The sequence below is a fragment of the Scyliorhinus torazame genome, chromosome 9 (genome assembly GCF_047496885.1).
Source record: "Scyliorhinus torazame isolate Kashiwa2021f chromosome 9, sScyTor2.1, whole genome shotgun sequence".
NCBI classification, from domain to species: Eukaryota; Metazoa; Chordata; class Chondrichthyes; order Carcharhiniformes; family Scyliorhinidae; genus Scyliorhinus; species Scyliorhinus torazame.
The window spans coordinates 2,637,961-2,659,058 of NC_092715.1; the positions used below are offsets into that span (position 1 = coordinate 2,637,961).

At 49.1% G+C, this 21,098-nt stretch overlaps 1 protein-coding gene across 4 annotated transcripts in view; it reads left to right on the plus strand.

Annotated features, from left to right (window-relative positions):
- The window catches only part of LOC140429045 (nipped-B-like protein), an 817,118-nt gene that overhangs the window by 719,679 nt on the left and 76,341 nt on the right, over window positions 1-21,098 (plus strand). For all 4 annotated transcript variants that reach the window (XM_072515574.1, XM_072515576.1, XM_072515575.1 and 1 more), the window contains 2 exons: window positions 8,011-8,101; window positions 13,814-13,987. In XM_072515574.1, the coding sequence (XP_072371675.1) occupies window positions 8,011-8,101; window positions 13,814-13,987 (265 nt within the window). The remainder of the gene's footprint in view (window positions 1-8,010; window positions 8,102-13,813; window positions 13,988-21,098) is intronic.

Genomic DNA, 21,098 nt, shown 5'->3' on the forward strand with positions numbered 1-21,098 from the left:
CATATCTATAGAAAGCTTTAGGGTTATCCTTGATCCTACCTGCCAAAGACTTCTCATGTCCCCTCCTGGCTCTTCTTAGCTCTCTCTTTAGGTCCTTCCTAGCTAACTTGTAACTCTCGAGCGCCCTAACTGAACCTTCATATCTCATCTTTACATAGGCCTCCTTCTTCCTCTTGACAAGTGTTTCGACTGCTTTAGTAAACCACGGTTCCCTTGCTCGACCACTTCCTCCCTGCCTGACAGGTACATACTTATCAAGGACACGCAGTAGCTGCTCCTTGAACAAGATCCACATTTCCATTGTGCCCATCCCTTCCAGTTTTCCTCTCCATCCGATGCATCCTAAGTCTTGCCTCATCGCATCATAATTGCCTTTCCCCCAAATATAACTCTTGCCCTGCGGTATATACCTATCCCTTTCCATCACTGTAGCGCACAATGACTTACGCGAGACGAGAAGCGACTAAGTCGATCTAGGCTTTATTAAGCGAGACTTGTCCCCAGCAGCTCAGCAACAGAATAAGGCTGCGGGGTGAAGCTCGGGCTCTTATACTCCGCCTTCAGGGCGGAGCCAGAAGTCGGCAGATCCAACCAGGACTCGGGCCTGACAGCCAATAGCCTCTCGGCTTCACAGGTACCACATTACCCCTAATACATACCACCACATTCACCCCTTGTTAAAAAAGAACCCGGCGGGGTGGTGGTTCGCATGGTGGTAAGGGTTTACAAGGCTGGCCCTAAAACAAATTTCGGACTGTTAATACAGCTTTAGCCCTACACTGGGCTATGTACAAGTTTGTGAGAACTATTTACAATACGAGCAAAACAAATTTTGTTACAACAACATTCTTGCTTTTCTTGGTGTCATGCGGATTCCACGAGTCGAGCGGGCGGTCTGGTCTTTCTCGTCGATCGCCTCAGCCCCGGTAGTGGTGCAGGTGCTTGCTCGGGCGTTGTCGCCTCCGGGAGCGTTTCGCTGTTTGTTCCTGTTTTACTCCTGGACGGGCACGGGAGTAGGACCGATCCCCCCGGGAAGGGGGCGGTCGCGGGGTGCGCCGGTGGCAGGGAGGGGGTGATCGGTGTCGGGGGTATGTGTGTGTTGCCGGCGGGCGCCAGGTCCCGCAGGGAGACCGTGTCCTGTCGGCCGTCGGGGTACGCCACATAGGCGTACTGCGGGTTCGCGTGGAGAAGGTGGACCCTCTCGACCAACGGGTCCGATTTGTGCGCCCGCACATGTTTCCGGAGCAAGATGGGTTCTGGGGCCGCCAGCCAGGTCGGCAGCGACGTTCCGGAGGAGGACTTCCTGGGGAAGACAAGGAGGCGCTCATGAGGCATTTGGTTCGTGGTGGTACACAGCAGCGACCGGATGGAGTGGAGAGCATCCGGGAGGACTTCCTGCCACCGGGAAACTGGGAGATCCCTGGACCGTAGGGCCAGTAAGACGGTCTTCCAGACCGTGCCGTTCTCCCTCTCTACTTGCCCGTTCCCCCGGGGGTTGTAGCTGGTCGTCCTGCTCGAGGCTATGCCCTTGCTGAGCAGGAACTGGCGCAGCTCGTCACTCATGAAGGAGGACCCCCTGTCGGTATGGATATACGCGGGGAAACCGAACAGTGTGAATATGGTGCCAAGAGCTTTAATGACTGTGGCCGCTGTCATGTCGGGGCAGAGGATGGCGAAGGGGAAACGGGAGTACCCGTCCACCACGTTCAGGAAGTACGCGTTGCGGTCGGTGGAGGGGAGGGGCCCTTTGAAATCCAAACTGAGGCGTTCAAAGGGGCGGGAAGCCTTGATCAGATGCGCTCTATCCAGCCTGAAAAAGTGCGGTTTGCACTCTGCGCAGATGTGGCAGTTCCTGGTGACTGTACGGACCTCCTCCACAGAGTTGGGGAGGTTGCGGGACTTTACGAAATGGTAGAATCGAGTGACCCCCAGGAGGCAGAGGTCCTCGTGGAGGGCTTGGAGGCGGTCTATTTGTGCGTTGACACATGTGCCGCGGGATACGGCATCGGACGGCTCGTTCAGCTTTCCTGGACGGTACAAAATCTCATAGTTAAAGGTGGAGAGCTCGATCCTCCACCTTAAGATCTTGTCATTCTTAATTTTGCCCCGCTGTGCATTATCGAACATAAAGGCTACCGACCGTTGGTCGGTGAGGAGAGTGAATCTCCTGCCGGCCAGGTAATGCCTCCAATGTCGCACAGCTTCCACTATGGCTTGAGCTTCCTTTTCCACTGAGGAGTGGCGGATTTCTGAGGCGTGGAGGGACCAGGAGAAAAAGGCCACGGGTCTGCCCACTTGGTTAAGGGTAGCCGCCAGAGCTACATCGGATGCGTCGCTCTCGATCTGGAAGGGGAGGGACTCGTCGATGGCGCACGTCGTGGCCTTTGCGATATCCGCTTTGATGCGGCTGAAGGCCTGGCGAGCCTCTGTCGACAGGGGGAAGGTAGTGGACTGTATTAGCGGGCGGGCCTTGTCTGCGTACTGGGGGACCCACTGGGCGTAATATGAAAAGAAGCCCAGGCAACGTTTCAGGGCTTTGGAGCAGTGGGGGAGGGGAAATTCCATAAGGGGGCGCATGCATTCGGGGTCGGGGCCTATTACTCCATTGCACACTACGTATCCCAGGATGGTCAAACGGTTTGTGCTAAAAACGCATTTCTCCTCGTTATATGTGAGGTTCAGGGCGTTAGCGGTCTGGAGGAACTTTGAGGTTGGCGTCGTGGTCCTGCTGATCGTGGCCGCAGATGGTTACTTTGTCGAGATACGGGAACGTGGCCTGCAGCCCGTACTGGTCAACCATTCGGTCCATCTCCCGCTGGAAGACCGAGACCCCGTTCGTGACGCCAAATTGGACCCTTAGGAAGTGGTATAGCCGCCCGTCTGCCTCAAAGGTGTGTACTTGCGGTCACCTGGGCGGATGGGGAGCTGGTGGTAGGCGGACTTGAGGTCCACGGTGGAAAAGACCTTATACTGAGCAATCCGATTGACCATGTCGGATATGCGGGGGAGAGGGTACGCATCTAGCTGTGTGTACCTGTTGATGGTCTGACTATAGTCTACGACCATCCTTTGCTTCTCCCTGGTCTTTACGACTACCATGTGGGCTCTCCAGGGACTATTGCTGACCTGGATTATGCTTTCCTTCAGCAACCGCTGGACTTCAGACCGGATAAATGTCCGGTCCTGGGCGCTGTACCGTCTGCTCCTAGTGGCGACGGGTTTGCAATCCGGGATGAGGTTTGCAAACGAGGACGGCGGTTCAACCTTGAGGGTTGCGAGGCAGCAGATAGTGAGTGGGGGTATTGGGCCGCCGAATTGGAATGTTAGGCTCTGAAGGTTACATTGGAAGTCTAATCCCAGTAATGTGGGCGCGCAGAGTTGGGGCAGGACGTAGAGCCTGTAGTTCTTAAACTCCCTCCCTTGCACCGTTAGGATGCAGATGCAGAACACTTTGATCTCCACTGAGTGGGATCCTGCAGCTAGGGAAATCTTTTGCGTGCTTGGATGGATGGTCAGAAAACAGTGTCTTACCGTGTCTGGGTGAGTAAAACTTTCAGTGCTCCCGGAGTCGATCAGGCATGGCGTCTCGTATCCGTTGACCAGCACCTTTGTTGTCGTCGTCTGGAGCGTCCGGGGCCGCGATTGATCCAATGTCAACGAAGCCAGTCGTGGTAGTAGTGTTGCGGCGTCTTCGTCGGACCCCGTGGAGCCGTCGATGCTGGGGTCCTTTGTTGTCAACCAAGATGGTGGCGTCCATGAATCGCACGCGGCCGGGGGTGGACAAAATGGCCGCCCCCATGGGTCGCACGTGGTCGGGGGGTGGACAAAATGGCCGACCCCATGAATCGCATGTGGCTGGGGGGTCACAAGGTGGCGGCGCCCATCCTACCCTCGTGGTGCCCGGGACCCAAAATGGCGGCGACCGTGGGTCGCACACGGGGCGCTGGGGGGGTTGGGGGGTGTTCGGAATCTGTTGTCCTCGTTCTTCTCCGGGGATTGCGGCGACCCTTCGGGACCGGCACACTGCCGCGAAATGGCCCTTTTTGCCGCAGCTCTTGCAAGTAGCTGCGCGGGCCGGGCAGCGCTGCCAGGGGTGTTTCACTTGTCCGCAAAAATAGCAGCGTGCCCCCCACCCCCCCGGGATGGTCTGGCGCTTTAACCGCGCAAGCTTGCGGGGGGGGGGGGGGTGCCGGGGAGTTGGTCGCGACGAGGGTCCACGGAGCCCAAGGGGCTGCCGCGCGGTCGGGGCCGTAGGCGCGGGCGTTTTGGGAGGCCACATCAAGGGAGGCTGCGAGGGCCCGTGCCTCTGAGAATCCAACGACTCTTTCTAAAAGTCTCTGACGGATTTGGGGAGAGTTCATACCTGCCACGAATGCATCACGAATTAGCAGGTCCGTGTGTTCGATCGCGTTCACCGGCGGGCAGTTGCAGCCTCGTCCCAAAATTAGCAGCGCGCCGTAGAATTACTCGAGCGATTCTCCGGGAATTTGCGGTCTCGTCGCGAGTTGGTGGCGCGCGTAGACCTGGTTTACGGGCCGAACATAGATGCCCTTCAGCAATGAGAGCGCAGTCGGGAAATCCTCTGCATCTTCTATAAGCGAGTAAATCTCCGGGCTTACCCTCGAATGCAGGACCTGCATTTTCTGCTCTTCTGTGATCGGGCTGGGGGCCGTTCGGAGGTAGCCTTCAAACCATGCTTGCCAGTGTTTGAATACGGCCGCCGAGTTCGCTGCGTGGGGGCTGACCCGCAGGCACTCCGGGGCGATCCGAAGCTCCATAGTCTTTTAAGCTCGCTTAATAAATTGTAGCGCATAATGACTTGCGCGAGACGAGAAGCGATGAAGTCGATCCAGGCTTTATTATGCGAGACTTGTCCCCTGCAGCTCAGCAACAGAATAAGGCTGCGGAGAGAAGCTCGGGCTCTTATACTCCGCCTTCAGGGCGGAGCCAGAAGTCGGCAGATCCAACCAGGACCCGGGACCTGACAGCCAATAGCCTCTCGGTACAGGTACCACATTACCCCTAATACATACCACCACAATCACTAAAGTAAACTTAATCGAATTGTGGTCACTATCATCAAAGTGCTCACCTACCTCCAAATCTAACACCTGTCCTGGTTCATTACCCAGTACCAAATCCAATATGGCCTCGCCTCTCGTTGGCCTATCTACATACTGTGTCAGGAAACCCTCCTGCACACATTGGACAAAAACAGACCCATCTAAAGTACTCGAACTATAGTGTTTCCAGTCAATATTTGGAAAGTTAAAGTCCCCCATAACAACTGCCTTGTTGCTTTCGCTCCTATCCAGAATCATCTTTGCAATCCTTTCCTCTACATCTCTGGAACTTTTCAGAGGCCTTTTGAAAACCCCTAACAGGATGACCTCTCCCTTTCCTGTTTCTAACCTCAGCCCATACTACCTCAGTAGACGAGTCCTCATCAAACGTCCTTTCTGCCACCGTAATACTGTCCTTTACTAACAATGCCACCCCTCCCCCTCTTTTACCACCTTTCCTGAGCTTACTGAAATATCTAAACTCCGGCACCTGCGACAACCATTCCTGTCCCTGCTCTATCCATGTCTCCGAAATGGCCACAACATCGAAGTCCCAGGTACCAACTCATGCCGCAAGTTCATCCACCTTATTCCAGATGCTCCTGGCATTGAAGAAGACGTACTTTAAACCACCTTCCTGCTTGCTGGTACACTCCTGCATTATCATAGATATAATTATCATAGAATTTACAGTGCAGAAGGAGGCCATTTGGCCCATCGAGTCTGCACCGGCTCTTGGAAAGAGCACCCTACCCAAGGTCAACACCTCCACCCTATCCCCCTAACCCAGTAACCCCACCCAACACTAAGAGCAATTTTGGACACTAAGGGCAATTTATCATGGCCAACCCACCTAACCTGCACATCTTTGGACTGTGGGAGGAAACCGGAGCACCCGGAGGAAACCCACGCAAACACGGGGAGGATGTGCAGACTCCGGACAGACAGTGACCCAAGCCGGAATCGAACCTAGGACCCTGGAGCTGTGAAGCAATTGTGCTATCCACAATGCTACCGTGCTGCCCCGTGCAACTTTGAAACCTTACTCATGACCTCACTACTCTCAACCTCCTGTATACTGGAGCTACAATTCAGGTTCCCAAGCCCCTGCTGAACTAGTTTAAACCCTCCCGGAGAGCATTAGCAAATTTCCCCCCCAGGATATTGGTACCCCTCTGGTCCAGGTGTAGACCATCCCATTTGTAGAGGTCCCACCGACCCCAGAATGAGCCGCAATTATCCAGAAATCTGAAACCCTCCATCCTGCACCATCCCTGTAGCCACGTGTTCAACTCCTCTCTCTCTCTCTCCCTATTCCTCGTCTCGCTATCACGTGGCACGGGTAACAACCCAGAGATAATAACTCTGTTTGTCCTAGATCTACATTTCCACCCTAGCTCCCTGAATTCCTGCCTTCCATCCCTATCCCTTTTCCTACCTATGTCGTTGGTACCTATGTGGACCACGACTTGGGGCTGCTCCCACTCCCCCTTAAGGATCCCGAAAACACGATCCGAGACATCACGCACCCTGGCACCTGGCAGGCAACACACCAACGCGAGTCTCTCTCGTTCCCACAAAAATCTCCTATCCTCCTAACTATGGAGTCTCCAATGACTAATGCTCTACTCCTCTTCCCCCCCTTCCCTTCTGAGCAACAGGGGCAGACTCTGTGCCAGAATCTGTACCCCATGGCTTACCCCTGGTAAGTCCCCCCCCCCCCCCCAACAGTATCCAAAGCGGTATACTTATTACTAAGGGGAATGACCACAGGGGATCCCTGTACTGACTGCTTCCTCCCAGCCCCTCTCACCGTCACCCGTCTATCTTTATTCTTCGGAGTAACTACATCCCTGAAGCTTCTGTCTATGGCCACCTCTGCCTCCCGAATGATCCGGAGTTCATCCTGCTCCAGCTCCAGTTCCCTAACGCGGTTTCTGAGGAGCTGGAGATGGGTGCACTTCCCACAGATGAAATCAGCAGGGACACTGACGGCGTCCCTCACCTCAAACATTCTGCAGGAGGAATATTGCACTACCTTTCCTGCCATCCCCTCTAGATAAAAAAAGAAAAAGAAAGAGCTTACCTGTTATTCACTCCCCTACTCCGTAAGCACTCACTCAGCAACCTCTGCGCCCCGCACGATAACAGCTGAGGGAAAATAAAAGAAAAACTACTTACCAGTCACCAGCCAGTCCCTTACCTGCAGGCTGTGATGTCACGGTTCAACTTATTTTGACTTCTACTTGCCCTCGAGCCTTCCTCTTGATCTTTACAGCGGTTGGGATTTTTTTGGTTAGAGGAGGGGGTAGGGAGGGAAACACTTAAGAAATGTTTCGGGTTTAAGTGTCACTTGACAACAGCTCCTCCACAAACCACCTTCAAGTTAGGGTGAGCACACGGACGTATGCAAATTTCCACCGCAACAGCCAATCAGCAGCTCTGCTCCACTGCGCTCTGCTGGATGCTTCTCTTCACTTGAACAGCTAGGGTCTCTTGCTGAGGTACACCTTCAAGTTAGGGTGAGCACACGGACGTATTGAAATTTCCCCCACAACAGCCAATCATCAGCTCTGCTCTACTGCCCTCTGCTGGATGAAGGATGAGTAGAGAAAATTCAAAGAGGGTAGAAATCTGAAAAGGGTACAGGAGTGGAGTAACAAGGGGGTCTATCGTTGAGGGTGGCATAACAGATTGAGAAAGTGGTCAAATAGATAGAGACACAAGTGCAAAAGAAAATAAGTTATTTTGTACCTTTTATAAAAGACTGGTTCATCCCCAACTGGATGATGGGCCAAATGGCTTCCTCCTCTGATCGTAACCATTCTCTGAAAGCAGGCTGGAAGGGCTCATGGTTGGTTCCATTCCAATGTTTCTATGAATTATATTTCTGTTCTTGCTTTTTAGTTATTTACTGAGCTCGCTTTTCTGTCCTCTTCACATTTAGGTGGTTATTAAAGAGAAGGTGCTCGAACTTCTGCTCCACTTCACAAAGAACGAAGATGAGGAAGTTCAGACCAAAGCAATCATAGGGTTGGGTAAGTGCTGTAAACTGTTGCTGTACTGATAATAGGTTGGGTGTGATTGAAAGATGTGCTGCAACTTTGTGACAGTAATTTTGCAATACTAATTAATAAAACATCAAACTAAATTCAAAATAAATTAAAACACAGTTTTGGAGCAGCAATCGGCCTCAACAGAATCTGTTGACAGGACAGACAAGTCGATGCTTTGGGCCACCATCTTCATTCAGATTTCTGGGTCATGCCACTCCTTCATTTACAGAGATTTACTGATGCTAGGAATACAGTGAAGGCTAGTGTGTGTCTGAAGGGGAAAATGTTCAATTTGCCTTCGACTAACGGATTGTGATGTATGCAGAACCTTGTTGTCTCATAGAACATAGAAAATACAGCACAGAGGGTTTAAACTAATGTGGCAGGGGGGTGGGAACCGATGTAGGAAGTCGGTGGGGACGGAAACAAAAGGCAGGAAGGGAGAGTGTGTAAAGCATGACCAGAGAAAGCAGGGCAGAGAGCAAGGAAAGTCTACATTAAACTGCTTTTATTTCAATGCAAGGGGCCTGACGGGCAAAGCGGATGAACTCAGGGCATGGATGAGCACATGGGACTGGGATATTATAGCTATGACTGAAACATGGCTAAAGGAGGGGCAGGACTGGCAGCTCAATGTTCCGGGGTACAGATGCTATAGAAAGGATAGAACAGGAGGTAAGAGAGGAGGGGGAGTGGCGTTTTTGATTAGGGAGAACATCACGGCAGTACTTAGAGGGGATATATCCGAGGGTTTGCCCACTGAGTCTATATGGGTGGAACTGAAAAATAAGAAGGGAGAGATCACCTTGATAGGACTGTACTACAGGCCCCCAAATAGTCAGCGGGAAATTGAGGAGCAAATATGTAAGGAGATTACAGATAGCTGCAAGAATGATAGGGTGGTAATAGTAGGGGACTTTAACTTTCCCAACATTGACTGGGACAGCCATAGCATTAGGGGCTTGGATGGAGGGAAATTTGTTGAGTGTATTCAGGTGGAATTTCTCATTCAGTATGTGGATGGACCGACTAGAGAGGGGGCAAAACTTGACCTCGTCTTGGGAAATAAGGAAGGGCAAGTGACAAGTGTTAGTGAGGGATCACTTTGGGACAAGTGACCATAACTCCATTAGTTTTAAGATAGCTATGGAGAATGATAGGTCTGGCCCAAGAGTTAAAATTCTTAATTGGGGCAAGGCCAATTTTGATGGTATCAGACAGGAACTTTCAGAGGTAGATTGGGGGAGACTGTTGGCAGGCAAAGGGATGGCTGGTAAATGGGAGGCTTTTAAAAATGTGTTAACCAGGGTTCAGGGTAAGCACATTCCCTTTAGAGTGAAGGGCAAGGCTGGTAGAAGTAGGGAACCCTGGATGACTCGAGATATTGAGACTCTGGTCAAAAAGAAGAAGGAGGCATATGACGTACATAAACAACTGGGATCAAGTGGATCCCTTGAAGAGAATAGAGATTGTCGAAATAGAGTTAAGAGGGAAATCAGGAGGGCAAAAAGGGGACATGAAATTGCTTTGGCAAATAATGCAAAGGAGAATCCAAAGAGCTTCTACAGATACATAAAGGGAAAAAGAGTAACTAGGGACAGAGCAGGGCCTCTTAAGGATCAACAAGGACATCTATGTGCAGAACCACAAGAGTTGGGTGAGATCCTGAATGAATATTTCTCATCGGTATTCACGGTGGAGAAAGGCATGGATGTTAGGAAACTAAATAGTGATGTCTTGAGAAGTGTGCATATTACAGAGGAGGAGGTGCTGGAAGTCTTAAAGCGCATCAAGGTAGATAAATCCCCGGGACCTGATGAAATGTATCCCAGGATGTTGTGGGAGGCTAGGGAGGAAATTGCGGGTCCCCTAACAGAGATATTTGAATCATCGGCAGCCACAGGTGAGGTGCCTGAAGATTGGAGAGTGGCGAATGTTGTGCCCTTGTTTAAGAAGGGCAGCAGGGAAAAGCCTGGGAACTACAGACCGGTGAGCCTAACGTCTGTAGTAGGTAAGTTGCTAGAAGGTATTCTGAGAGACAGGATCTACAAGCATTTAGAGAGGCAAGGACTGATTCGGGGCAGTCAGCATGGCTTTGTGCGTGGAAAATCATGTCTCACAAATTTGATTGAGTTTTTTGAGTGGGTGACCAAGAGGGTAGATGAGGGCAGTGCAGTAGACGTTATCTACATGGACTTTAGCAAAGCCTTTGACAAGGTACCGCATGGTAGGTTGTTGCAGAGGGTTAAAGCTCACAGGATCCAGGGTGAGGTTGCCAATTGGATTCAAAATTGGCTGGACGACAGAAGGCAGAGGGTGGTTGTAGAGGGTTGTTTTTCAAACTGGAGGCCTGTGACCAGTGGTGTGCCTCAGGGATCGGCGCTGGGTCCACTGTTATTTGTGATTTATATTAATGATTTGGATGAGAATTTAGGAGGCATGGTTAGTAAGTTTGCAGATGACACCAAGATTGGTGGCACAGTGGATAGTGAAGAAGGTTATCTAGGATTGCAACGGGATCTTGATCAATTAGGCCAGTGGGCCGACGAATGGCAGATGGAGTTTAATTTAGATAAATGTGAGGTGATGCATTTTGGCAGATCGAATCAGGCCAGGACCTACTCAATTAATGGTATGGCGTTGGGGAGAGTTATAGAACAAAGAGATCTAGGAGTACAGGTTCATAGCTTCTTGAAGGTGGAGTCGCAGGTGGACAGGGTGGTGAAGAAGGCATTCGGCGTGCTTGGTTTCATTGGTCAGAACATTGAATACAGGAGTTGGGACGTCTTGTTGAAGTTGTACAAGACATTGGTACGGCCACACTTGGAATACTGTGTGCAGTTCTGGTCACCCTATTATAGAAAGGATATTATTAAACTAGAAAGAGTGCAGAAAAGATTTACTAGGATGTTACCGGGACTTGACGGTTCGAGTTATAAGGAGAGGCTGGATAGACTTGGACTTTTTTCCCTGGAGCGTAGGAGGCTTAGGGGTGATCTTATAGAGGTCTATAAAATAATGAGGGGCATAGATAAGGTAGATAGTCAACATCTTTTCCCAAAGGTAGGGGAGTCTAAAACTAGAGGGCATAGGTTTAAGGTGAGAGGGGAGAGATTCAGAAGGGCCCAGAGGGGCAATTTCTTCACTCAGAGGGTAGTGAGTGTCTGGAATGTGCTGCCAGAGGTAGTAGTAGAGGCGGGTACAGTTGTGTCTTTTAAAAAGCATTTAGATAGTTACATGGGTAAGATGGGTATCGAGGGTTATGGGCCACGTGCGGGCAACTGGGACTAGCTTAATGGTAAAAACTGGGCGGCATGGACTGGTTGGGCCAAAGGGCCTGTTTCCATGCTGTAAACTTCTATGATTCTAAGAACAGGCCCTTCGGCCCACGATGTTGTGCTGAACCTTTGTCCTAGATTAATCATAGATTATCATTGAATTTACAGTGCAGAAGGAGGCCATTCGGCCCATTGAGTCTGCACCGGCTCTTGGAAAGAGCACCCTATCCAAATTCAACACCTCCACCCAACACTAAGGGCAATTTTGGACACTAAGGGCAATTTATCATGGCCAATCCACCTAACCTGCACATCTTTGGACTGTGGGAGGAAACCGGAGCATCCGGAGGAAACCCACGCACACACGGGGATGATGTGCAGACTCCGCACAGACAGTGACCCAAGCCGGAATCGAACCTGGGACCCTGGAGCTGTGAAGCAATTGTGCTATCCACAATGCTACCGTGCTGCCCTTAAGAACAAATTAATCTACACTATATCATTTTACCGTCATCCATGTACCTACCCAATAGCTGCTTGAAGGTCCCTAATGTTTCCGACTCAACTACTTCCACAGGCAGTGCATTCCATGCCCCCACTACTCTCTGGGTAAAGAACCTATCTCTGATATCCCTCCTATATCTTCCACCATTCACCTTAAATTTATGTCCCCTTGTAATGGTTTGTTCCACCCGGGGAAAAAGTCTCATGTGGAGACGATTACTCTGAAGGTTTATAAAAGCAATGTGAATTGAAGATTAGTTGTGGGTTCGCAGTATTTTTGAGTCTTATTTCTATCGGAGGGCAGTCAATGGTCAAACTCGTGATTCATTAAGATTCAATATTCTTGAGGGGTTTTCTCCGTGATTTTCATGGAGCATGGATGTCACTGGCTGTGGCAGCCTTTAGTGCCCATCTCTAATTGCCCTTAAACGGAGTGGCTTGCTAGGCCATTTCAGAAGGCGTTTTACAGTCAACCGCATTGTTGTGGGTCTGGAGTCACCAGTAGGCCAGACCGGGTAAGGACGGCAGATTTCCTTCCCTAAAGGACATTAGTGAACCAGATGGGTTTTTACAACAATCGGCAATGGTTTCATATCATTAGACTTTTAATTTCAGATTTTAATTGAGTTTAAATTTCACCATCTGCAGTGGTGGGATTTGTCCCCGGAGCGTTACCCCGGGTCCCCGGGGCGTTACCCCGGGTCCCCGGAGCGTTTCCCCGGGGAACTAGTCCAGTGACAGTACCACTGTCAATATTCAGAAATTATCAGACGATTACTTGATGACCTCTATGCAATTTTTTAAATCGGAAAGTGAATGGAATGAATTATTTCTTGATGGTTATAATCCTGGTTAATATTTTAATAGCCTGGCCATCGAGCAGAATCTGATCTTCAAATGGACTGGCTTCCACGTCAACGTCCACAGAAATGAATAATTGTTGGCCTGCAGCCCAGCCGTGTTTTTGTTCTGCAGAAAGTTTATGTTTGTGGACATGTTCACTACCAGGTTACATAGAATTCACAGCACAGAAACAGGCTACTCACTCCATTGGTCAAAGCTGGCATTTATGCTCTACATAAGCCTCCTTTGCCTAACCCGAAGAACGTACTGCTCCCTTCTCTTTCACCTTTTTGCCTCGCTTCCCCTTGAATGCATCTATTCTATTCGTCTCAATTCTTTGTGGGAGCAAGTTCCACATTTTACTCACTCTCGGGTAAAAACAAAAGTTTCTCCTGATTCCTGATGTGATTTTTTTCTGTGCTTCTGAAGGGGGGCTGAAGCCCAAGGTGGTGTTGTTGTATGTTCCCTCCACAGAAACTGACTGACCCATTCTAGTCATTTCTGGGTGTGTTTCCGATTTCTGTTGGTAGCTTTTTTGTACCTTTTTATGAATGATGTAGCATATTGTAAAATATTTGGGGGCTGGAGCTCCCAGTTACTCTCTGGGGTTTTCCCCCACCTACTCCTATCATGTCATGCTCATACAAATCCTTTCAATCATCACACCCATACCATTATGGAAGCAGCCTATTTTCTGTTTAAAAAAGCTGGTGTGGGCACATTGGCTGGGTTGCATCATAGTGTTAACAGCTGATATGGTCATTTTAACCTCTTTAGTTGCAGCATTTTCTGTTTTTTGTTTATACTCGGTGACGCTTGATGTTGTATCCTGGATTGTTATGATCTGTTTCTGTCTGTGCTATTCTGGCTTTCTCTGAGCGAATGCAGATTATGTTGCACACTAACACCAACTTCATTCCGGTCTGTCGTGAGGAATTCTCCACACAACTGGGGTTTTATTACTCTGTTGTGGCCACAGCTTATGTTGTAAAGTTAGGGAAACCAGCAGGAGTCCCAATATTTAAATAGTCTGTCAGAAAATTGAATGCCAACTGTGACTGTTTTGCAGGTTTTGTATTCATACAGCATCCAGATCTGATGTTTGAACAAGAAGTAAAGAATTTGTACAACAATATTCTTCGAGACAAAGAAGCCTCAATTGGACTGAAAATCCAGGTGCTGAAGAATCTTCAGACGTATCTGCAGGAGGAGGACTGCCGGATGCAGCAAGCTGATAAAGATTGTGAGTACTGCAGCTTTTCTATTTAATTTGAGATGTGGGCCACACTGGCAACGCCAGCGTTTATTCCCATTCCTAGTTGGCCACTCAGCTGGTGCTGAGTCACTGCCTTGAATTGCTACAGCAGATCTGGCGTAAACACACCCGCATTGCTGTTCGGGAGAGTTTTCCAAGATTTGGGCGCAGTGATGGTGAAGGAACAAAAGTTTATTTCCAAGTTAGGTCGGTTGTGACGTTTTATAGGGGCACCTGTTCTTCCTTTATTATATTTACTGCTTTGCCAACCAGTGACTCCACCAACGTCAGGAGTGCAGGCATCCTGTAACCCAAATACAACACAAACCTGCTCTCAGACCGCAAGATTGTTGAATTGACCTTTTGAGTTCCAGTTGGCAGAATTGCGGACCTACAGGTTGGTTGCTTTATATTCCATATCACTAAGAAATCAAAGTTGTCAGACTATCCTTCAACTTTAGGAAATGCACAAATTGGTCAAATGTGGGCCATGTTTGTTGCTGTAATAAAATAGAGGCTAAAGGTTTATTGGATAAACATATGGATGATAATGGTATAGTGTAGGTTAGATGGCTTTTGTTTCGGTGCAACGTCGTGGGCCGAAGGGCCTGTACTGCGCTGTATTGTTCTATGTTCTATAACTGAACAGCTACATGGTAGCGTCAGACAGAGTCCACTACGTACACAATCGGCGTCACCTTCTGCAAGGAGCAGAACCAGCACCATCAGATAACAGATCACTTCAATCACTTGGCCGATTGCACCAGCCCACCCCAGCAGACTTGCAGACTCCTAAAGAGGCCAACGCAGCTACTCCTGCACCTGACCAACACAGATGAAATGTCCAGTGTTGCTACCAGTGAGGACATTGGTGGCAGAAATTCCACAGCACCACCAATGGGTACAATTACACATTCAGAGTGCCTGAGCACTCTGGTTCCAGGACTTTATGACAGCTTGGCTATTAACTCCACAGAGAGGGGTGTGTGGTGTGTGTGTGGGGGGGGGGGGGGGGGTGGCGGCAAGAGAAAGAGATACACACACATACACAATCTTTATTAGTAGTGTCACAAGTAGGCTTACATTAACACTGTAATGAAGTTACTGTGAAAAGCCCCTAGTCGCCACATTCCGGCGCCTGTTCGGGTACATAAAGGGAGAATTCAGAATGTCCAAATTACCTAACAGCACGTCTTTCGGGACTTGTGGGAGGAAACCGGAGCACCCGGAGGAAACCCACGCAGACACGGGGAGAACGTGCAGACTCCACACTGACAGTGACCCAAGCCGGGAATCAAACCTGGATCCCTGGTGCGGTGAAGCAACAGTGCTACCCGCTGTGCTACCGTGCTGTGTTCTATCGAGTGTCACACAATTGTCTGTACATAGTTTCCTATGGTGCCCACTATTACATCTCACACCACCGAGTGTCACATTCAACAGGTAAGTGTAGACCAAGTGGTCAGGTGAGAACGTGATGACGAGGCTATAAAAGAGGCAAGAATGGACTTGGACTATTGGGAAATGAGGCTGGAAATGTAGTAATAGGGAACAAAGAAATGGCAGAGATACTGAATAGGTACTTTGCATCAGTCTTCACAGTGGAAGACATCAGTGGCATCCCAGGACTTTGAGAGTCAGGGGGCAGAGGTGAGTGTAGTGGCCATCACTAAAGTTCTGGGGAAACTGAAAGGTCTGAAGGTGGATAAGTCATCTGGACCAGATGGACTACACCCCAGGGTTCTAAAAGAGATAGCTGAGGAAATTGTGGAGGCATTGGTGATGATCTTTCAGGAATCAATGGAGGCAGGAAGGGTCCCAGAGGACTGGAAAATGACTAATGTAACACTGCTGTTTAAGAAGGGAGGGAGGCAGAAGATGGGAGATTATAGGCCAGTTAGCCTGACTTCGGTCATTGGTAAGATTTTAGAGTCTATTATTAAAGATGAGATTGTGGAGTACTTCGAAGTACATGATAAAATAGGACTGAGTCAGCACGGCTTTGTCAAGGGGAAGTTGTGTCTGACAATTCTGTTCGAGTTCTTTGAGGAGGTACCAAGGAAGTTAAACAAAGGAAAACCAGTGGACGTGATCTATCTGGATTTGGATTGGTTTATTGTTACATGTACCGAGGTACAGTGAAAAGTATTATTCTGCGTGCAGCTCAAACAGATCATTCTCTACATGAAATGAAAATACATAATAGGGCAAACAAAGTACACAATGTAAATACATAGACACAGGCATCGGGTGAAGCACACGGAGTGTAGTGCTGCTCAGTAGAGAAGATGTGTGAAGAGATCAGATCAGTCCATTAGAGGGTCATTTAGGAGACTGGTTTGATCGGGGAAGCAGCTGTTTTTGAATCGGTTAATGCGTGTTCTCAGACTTTTGTATCTCCTGTCTGATGGAAGAAGTTGGAAGAGTGAGTAAGCCGGGTGGGGGAGAGGTCTTTGATTATGCTGCCCGCTTTCCCCAGGCAGCGGGAGGTGTAGAGAGAGTCAATGGATGTGAGGCAGGTTTGTGTGATGGACTGGGCGGTGCTCACGACTGTCGTTTCTTGCGGGCTTGGGTAGAGCAGTCGCCACACCAGGCTGTGATGCAGCCCGATAGGATGCTTTCTATGGTACACCTGTAAAAATTGGCAAGAGTCAATGTGGACATGCCAAATTTTCTTAGTTTCCTGAGGAAGTATAGGTGCTGTTGTGCTTTCTTGGTCGTAGCGTCGATGTGGGTGGACCAGGACAGATTTTTGGTGATGTGCACACCCAGGAATTTGAAGCTGTCAAAAGGGGCTGGTTTAGCACACTGGGCTAAATCGCTGGCTTTGAAAGCAGACCAAGGCAGGCCAGCAGCACGGTTCAATTCCCGTAACAGCCTCCCCGAACAGGCGCCGGAATGTGGTGACTAGGGGATTTTCACAGTAACTTCATTTAAAGCCTACTTGTGACAATAAGCTATTTTCATTTCATCTCCACTTCGGCCCTGTTGATGCTGACAGGGGTGTGTACAGTACTTTGCTTCATGAGGTCAATGACCAGCTCTTTAGTTTTGCTGACATGGAGGGATAGATTGTTGCTGTTGCACCACTCCACTAGGTTCTCTATAGAACATAGAACGATACAGCGAAGTACAGGCCCTTCGGCCCACGATGTTGCACCGAAACAAAAGCCATCTAACCTACACTATGCCATTATCATCCATATGTTAATCCAATAAACTTTTAAATGCCCTCAATGTTGGCGAGTTCACTACTGTTGCAGGTAGGGCATTCCACGGCCTCACTACTCTTTGAAGGCTCTCACTGTCCACCCTATCTAACCCCCTGATCATTTTGTATGCCTCTATTAAGTCTCCTCTTAACCTTCTTCTCTAACGAAAACAACCTCAAGTCCATCAGCTTTTCCTCATAAGATTTTCCCTCCATACCAGGCAACATCCTGGTAAATCTCCTCTGCACCCGCTCCAAAGCCTCCATGTCCTTCCTATAATGCGGTGACCAGAACTGTACGCAATACTCCAAATGCGGCCGTACCAGAGTTCTGTACAGCTGCAACATGACCTCCCGACTCCGGAACTCAATCCCTCTACCAATAAAGGCCAACACTCCATAGGCCTTCTTCACAACCCTATCAACCTGGGTGGCAACTTTCAGGGATCTATGTACATGGACACCTAGATCCCTCTGCTCATCCACACTTCCAAGAACTTTACCATTAGCCAAATATTCCGCATTCCTGTTATACCTTCCAAAGTGAATCACCTCACACTTCTCTACATTAAACTCCATTTGCCACCTCTCAGCCCAGCTCTGCAGCTTATCTATATCCCTCTGTAACCTGCTACATCCTTCCACACTGTCGACAACACCACCGACTTTAGTATCGTCTGCAAATTTACTCACCCACCCTTCTGCGCCTTCCTCTAGGTCATTGATAAAAATGACAAACAGCAACGGCCCTAGAACAGATCCTTGTGGTACTCCACTTGGAACTGAACTCCATTCTGAACATTTTCCATCAACCACCACCCTCTGTCTTCTTTCAGCTAGCCAATTTCTGATCCACATCTCTAAATCACCCTCAATCCCCAGCCTCCGTATTTTTTGCAATAGCCTACCGTGGGGAACCTTATCAAATGCTTTGCTGAAATCCATATACACCACATCAACTGCTCTACCCTCGTCTACCTGTTCAGTCACCTTCTCAAAGAACTCGATAAGGTTTGTGAGGCATGACCTACCCTTCACAAAGCCATGCTGACTATCCCTGATCATATTATTCCTATCTAGATGATTATAAATCTTGTCTCTTATAATCCCCTCCAAGACTTTACCCACTACAGACGTGAGGCTCACCGGTCTATAGTTGCCGGGGTTGTCGCTGCTCCCCTTTTTGAACAAAGGGACCACATTTGCTATCCTCCAGTCCTCTGGCACTATTCCTGTAGCCAATGATGACATAAAAATCAAAGCCAAAGGTCCAGCAATCTCTTCCCTGGCCTCCCAGAGAATCCTAGGATAAATCCCATCAGGTCCCGGGGACTTATCTATTTTCAGCCTGTCCAGAATTGCCAACACCTCTTCCCTACGTACCTCAATGCCATCTAATCTATTTACCTGGAGCTCAGCATTCTCCTCCACAACATTATCTTTTTCCTGAGTGAATACTGACGAAAAATATTCATTTAGTATCTCGCCTATCTCTTCAGACTCCACACAACTTCCCATCCCTGTCCTTGACTGGTCCTACTCTTTCCCTAGTCATTCGCTTATTCCTGACATACCTATAGAAAGCTTTTGGGTTTTCCTTGATCCTTCCTGCCAAATACTTCTCATGTCCCCTCCTTGCTCGTCTTAGCTCTCTCTTTAGATCCTTCCTCGCTACCTTGTAACTATCCAGCGCCCCAACTGAAACTTCACACCTCCTCTTCACATAGGCCTCCTTCTTCCTCTTAACAAGAGATTCCACTTCTTTGGTAAACCATGGTTCCCTCGCTCGGCACCTTCCTCCCTGCCTGACTGGTACATACTTATCAAGAACACGCAGTAGCTGATCCTTGAACAAGCTCCACTTATCCAGTGTGTCCAACACTTGCAGCCTACTTCTCCACCTTATCCCCCCCCAAGTCACGTCTAATGGCATCATAATTGCCCTTCCCCCAGCTATAACTCTTGCCCTGTGGTGTATACTTATCCCTTTCCATCCTTAACGTAAACGTCACCGAATTGTGGTCACTGTCCCCAAAGTGCTCACCTACCTCCAAATCCAACACCTGGCCTGGTTCATTACCCAAAACCAAATCCAATGTGGCCTCGCCTCTTGTTGGCCTGTCAACAAACTGTGTCAGGAAACCCTCCTGCACACACTGTACAAAAAACGACCCATCTAATGTACTCGAACTATATCTTTTCCAGTCAATATTTGGAAAGTTAAAGTCTCCCATAATAACTACCCTGTTACTTTCGCTCTTATCCAGGATCATCCTCGCCATCCTTTCCTCTACATCCCTAGAACTATTTGGAGGCCTATAGAAGACTCCCAACAGTGTGACCTCTCCTTTCCTGTTTCTAACCTCAGCCCATACTACCTCGGAAGATGAGTCCCCATCTAGCATCCTCTCCGCCACCGTAATACTGCTCTTGACTAGCAGCGCCACACCTCCCCCTCTTTTGCCTCCTTCTCTGAGCTTACTAAAACACCTAAACCCCGGAACCTGCAACATCCATTCCTGTCCCTGCTCTATCCATGTCTCCGAAATGACCACAACATCGAAGTCCCAGGTACCAACCCACGCTGCCAGTTCCCCTACCTTATTTCGTATACTCCTGGCATTGAAGTAGACACACTTCAAACCACCTACCTGAACACTGGCCCCCTCCTGTGACGTCAAATCTGAGCTCCTGACCTCTATACTCTCATTCTCCCTTACCCTAAAACTACAATCCAGGTTCCCATGCCCCTGCTGCATTAGTTTAAACCCCCCCCAAAGAGCACTAACAAATCTCCCCCCCAGGATATTTGTGCCCCGCAGGTTCAGATGTAGACCATCCTGTCTGTAGAGGTCCCACCTTCCCCAGAAAGAGCCCCAGTTATCCAGAAATCTGAATCCCTCCCGCCTGCACCATCCCACATAGTTGTGGGACTATGTGCCACTGCCAACCTATCATGGCCACATGCAGTCTGAATCCTGACCATTTGACCTGGCGTTAGAGGGCCACGTCTATGGGCATTTCAATCAGTGCTTTTGTTTTTCAATCTGCATTACAGGAGGGCCTCCTTCCTGTTGGTTTCAAATTTGGGCTACAACAGATCCTTGGCAGGAGGATTCGTGGTCCTGGTGCACCTGGAAAGAAATTGTTGTGCTGACGAGGGAAGGCCCTATCATTGTAGATTTCACAGACTAAGGAATACAGCATAGTAGCTTGTGCGATCCCGTACACATTTCTTGAAGATGTTTGGTTGAGCGATGCACCTGTTTCGCCAAACCGTTTAACTGTGGATATCGGGGCTTTTTAAAAATTAATTTGCAGGATGTGGATGTCGCTGGCAAGGCCAGCATTTATTGCCCATCTGTAGATCCCCTTCAGAAGGTGGTGGTGGTGAGCTGCCTTCTTGAACCGCTACAGTCCATGAGGTGTAGGCACATCCACTCTGCTGTTGGGGAGGGGGAGTTCCAGGATGTTGTCCCAGTGACGGGGAAGGAATGGCGAGAGACTTCCAAATCCGGGTGGTGAGTGACTTGGAGGGGAAACTCCAGGTGGGGGTGTGCCCAGGTATCTGCTGTCCTTGTCTCTTTTTTATTCATTCATGGGGTGTGGGTGGCGCTGGCTGGGCCAGCATTTGTTACCCAGCCCTGAGGGCATTTAAGAGTGAACCACATTGCTGTGGATCTGGAGTCACGTGTAGGCCAGACCAGGTAAAGATGATAGATTTCCTTCCCTAAAGGACATTAAGGAACCACATTGTGTTCTGTGACCTTGCTGTTGTAATGATGCACACAGATCATCTGATGACTTGGCTAGAATGATAATTTATTAATGAACACGTGGAAAGATAACACACCGAATGCTATACTGACTTGGTTACTATTTGAGTTC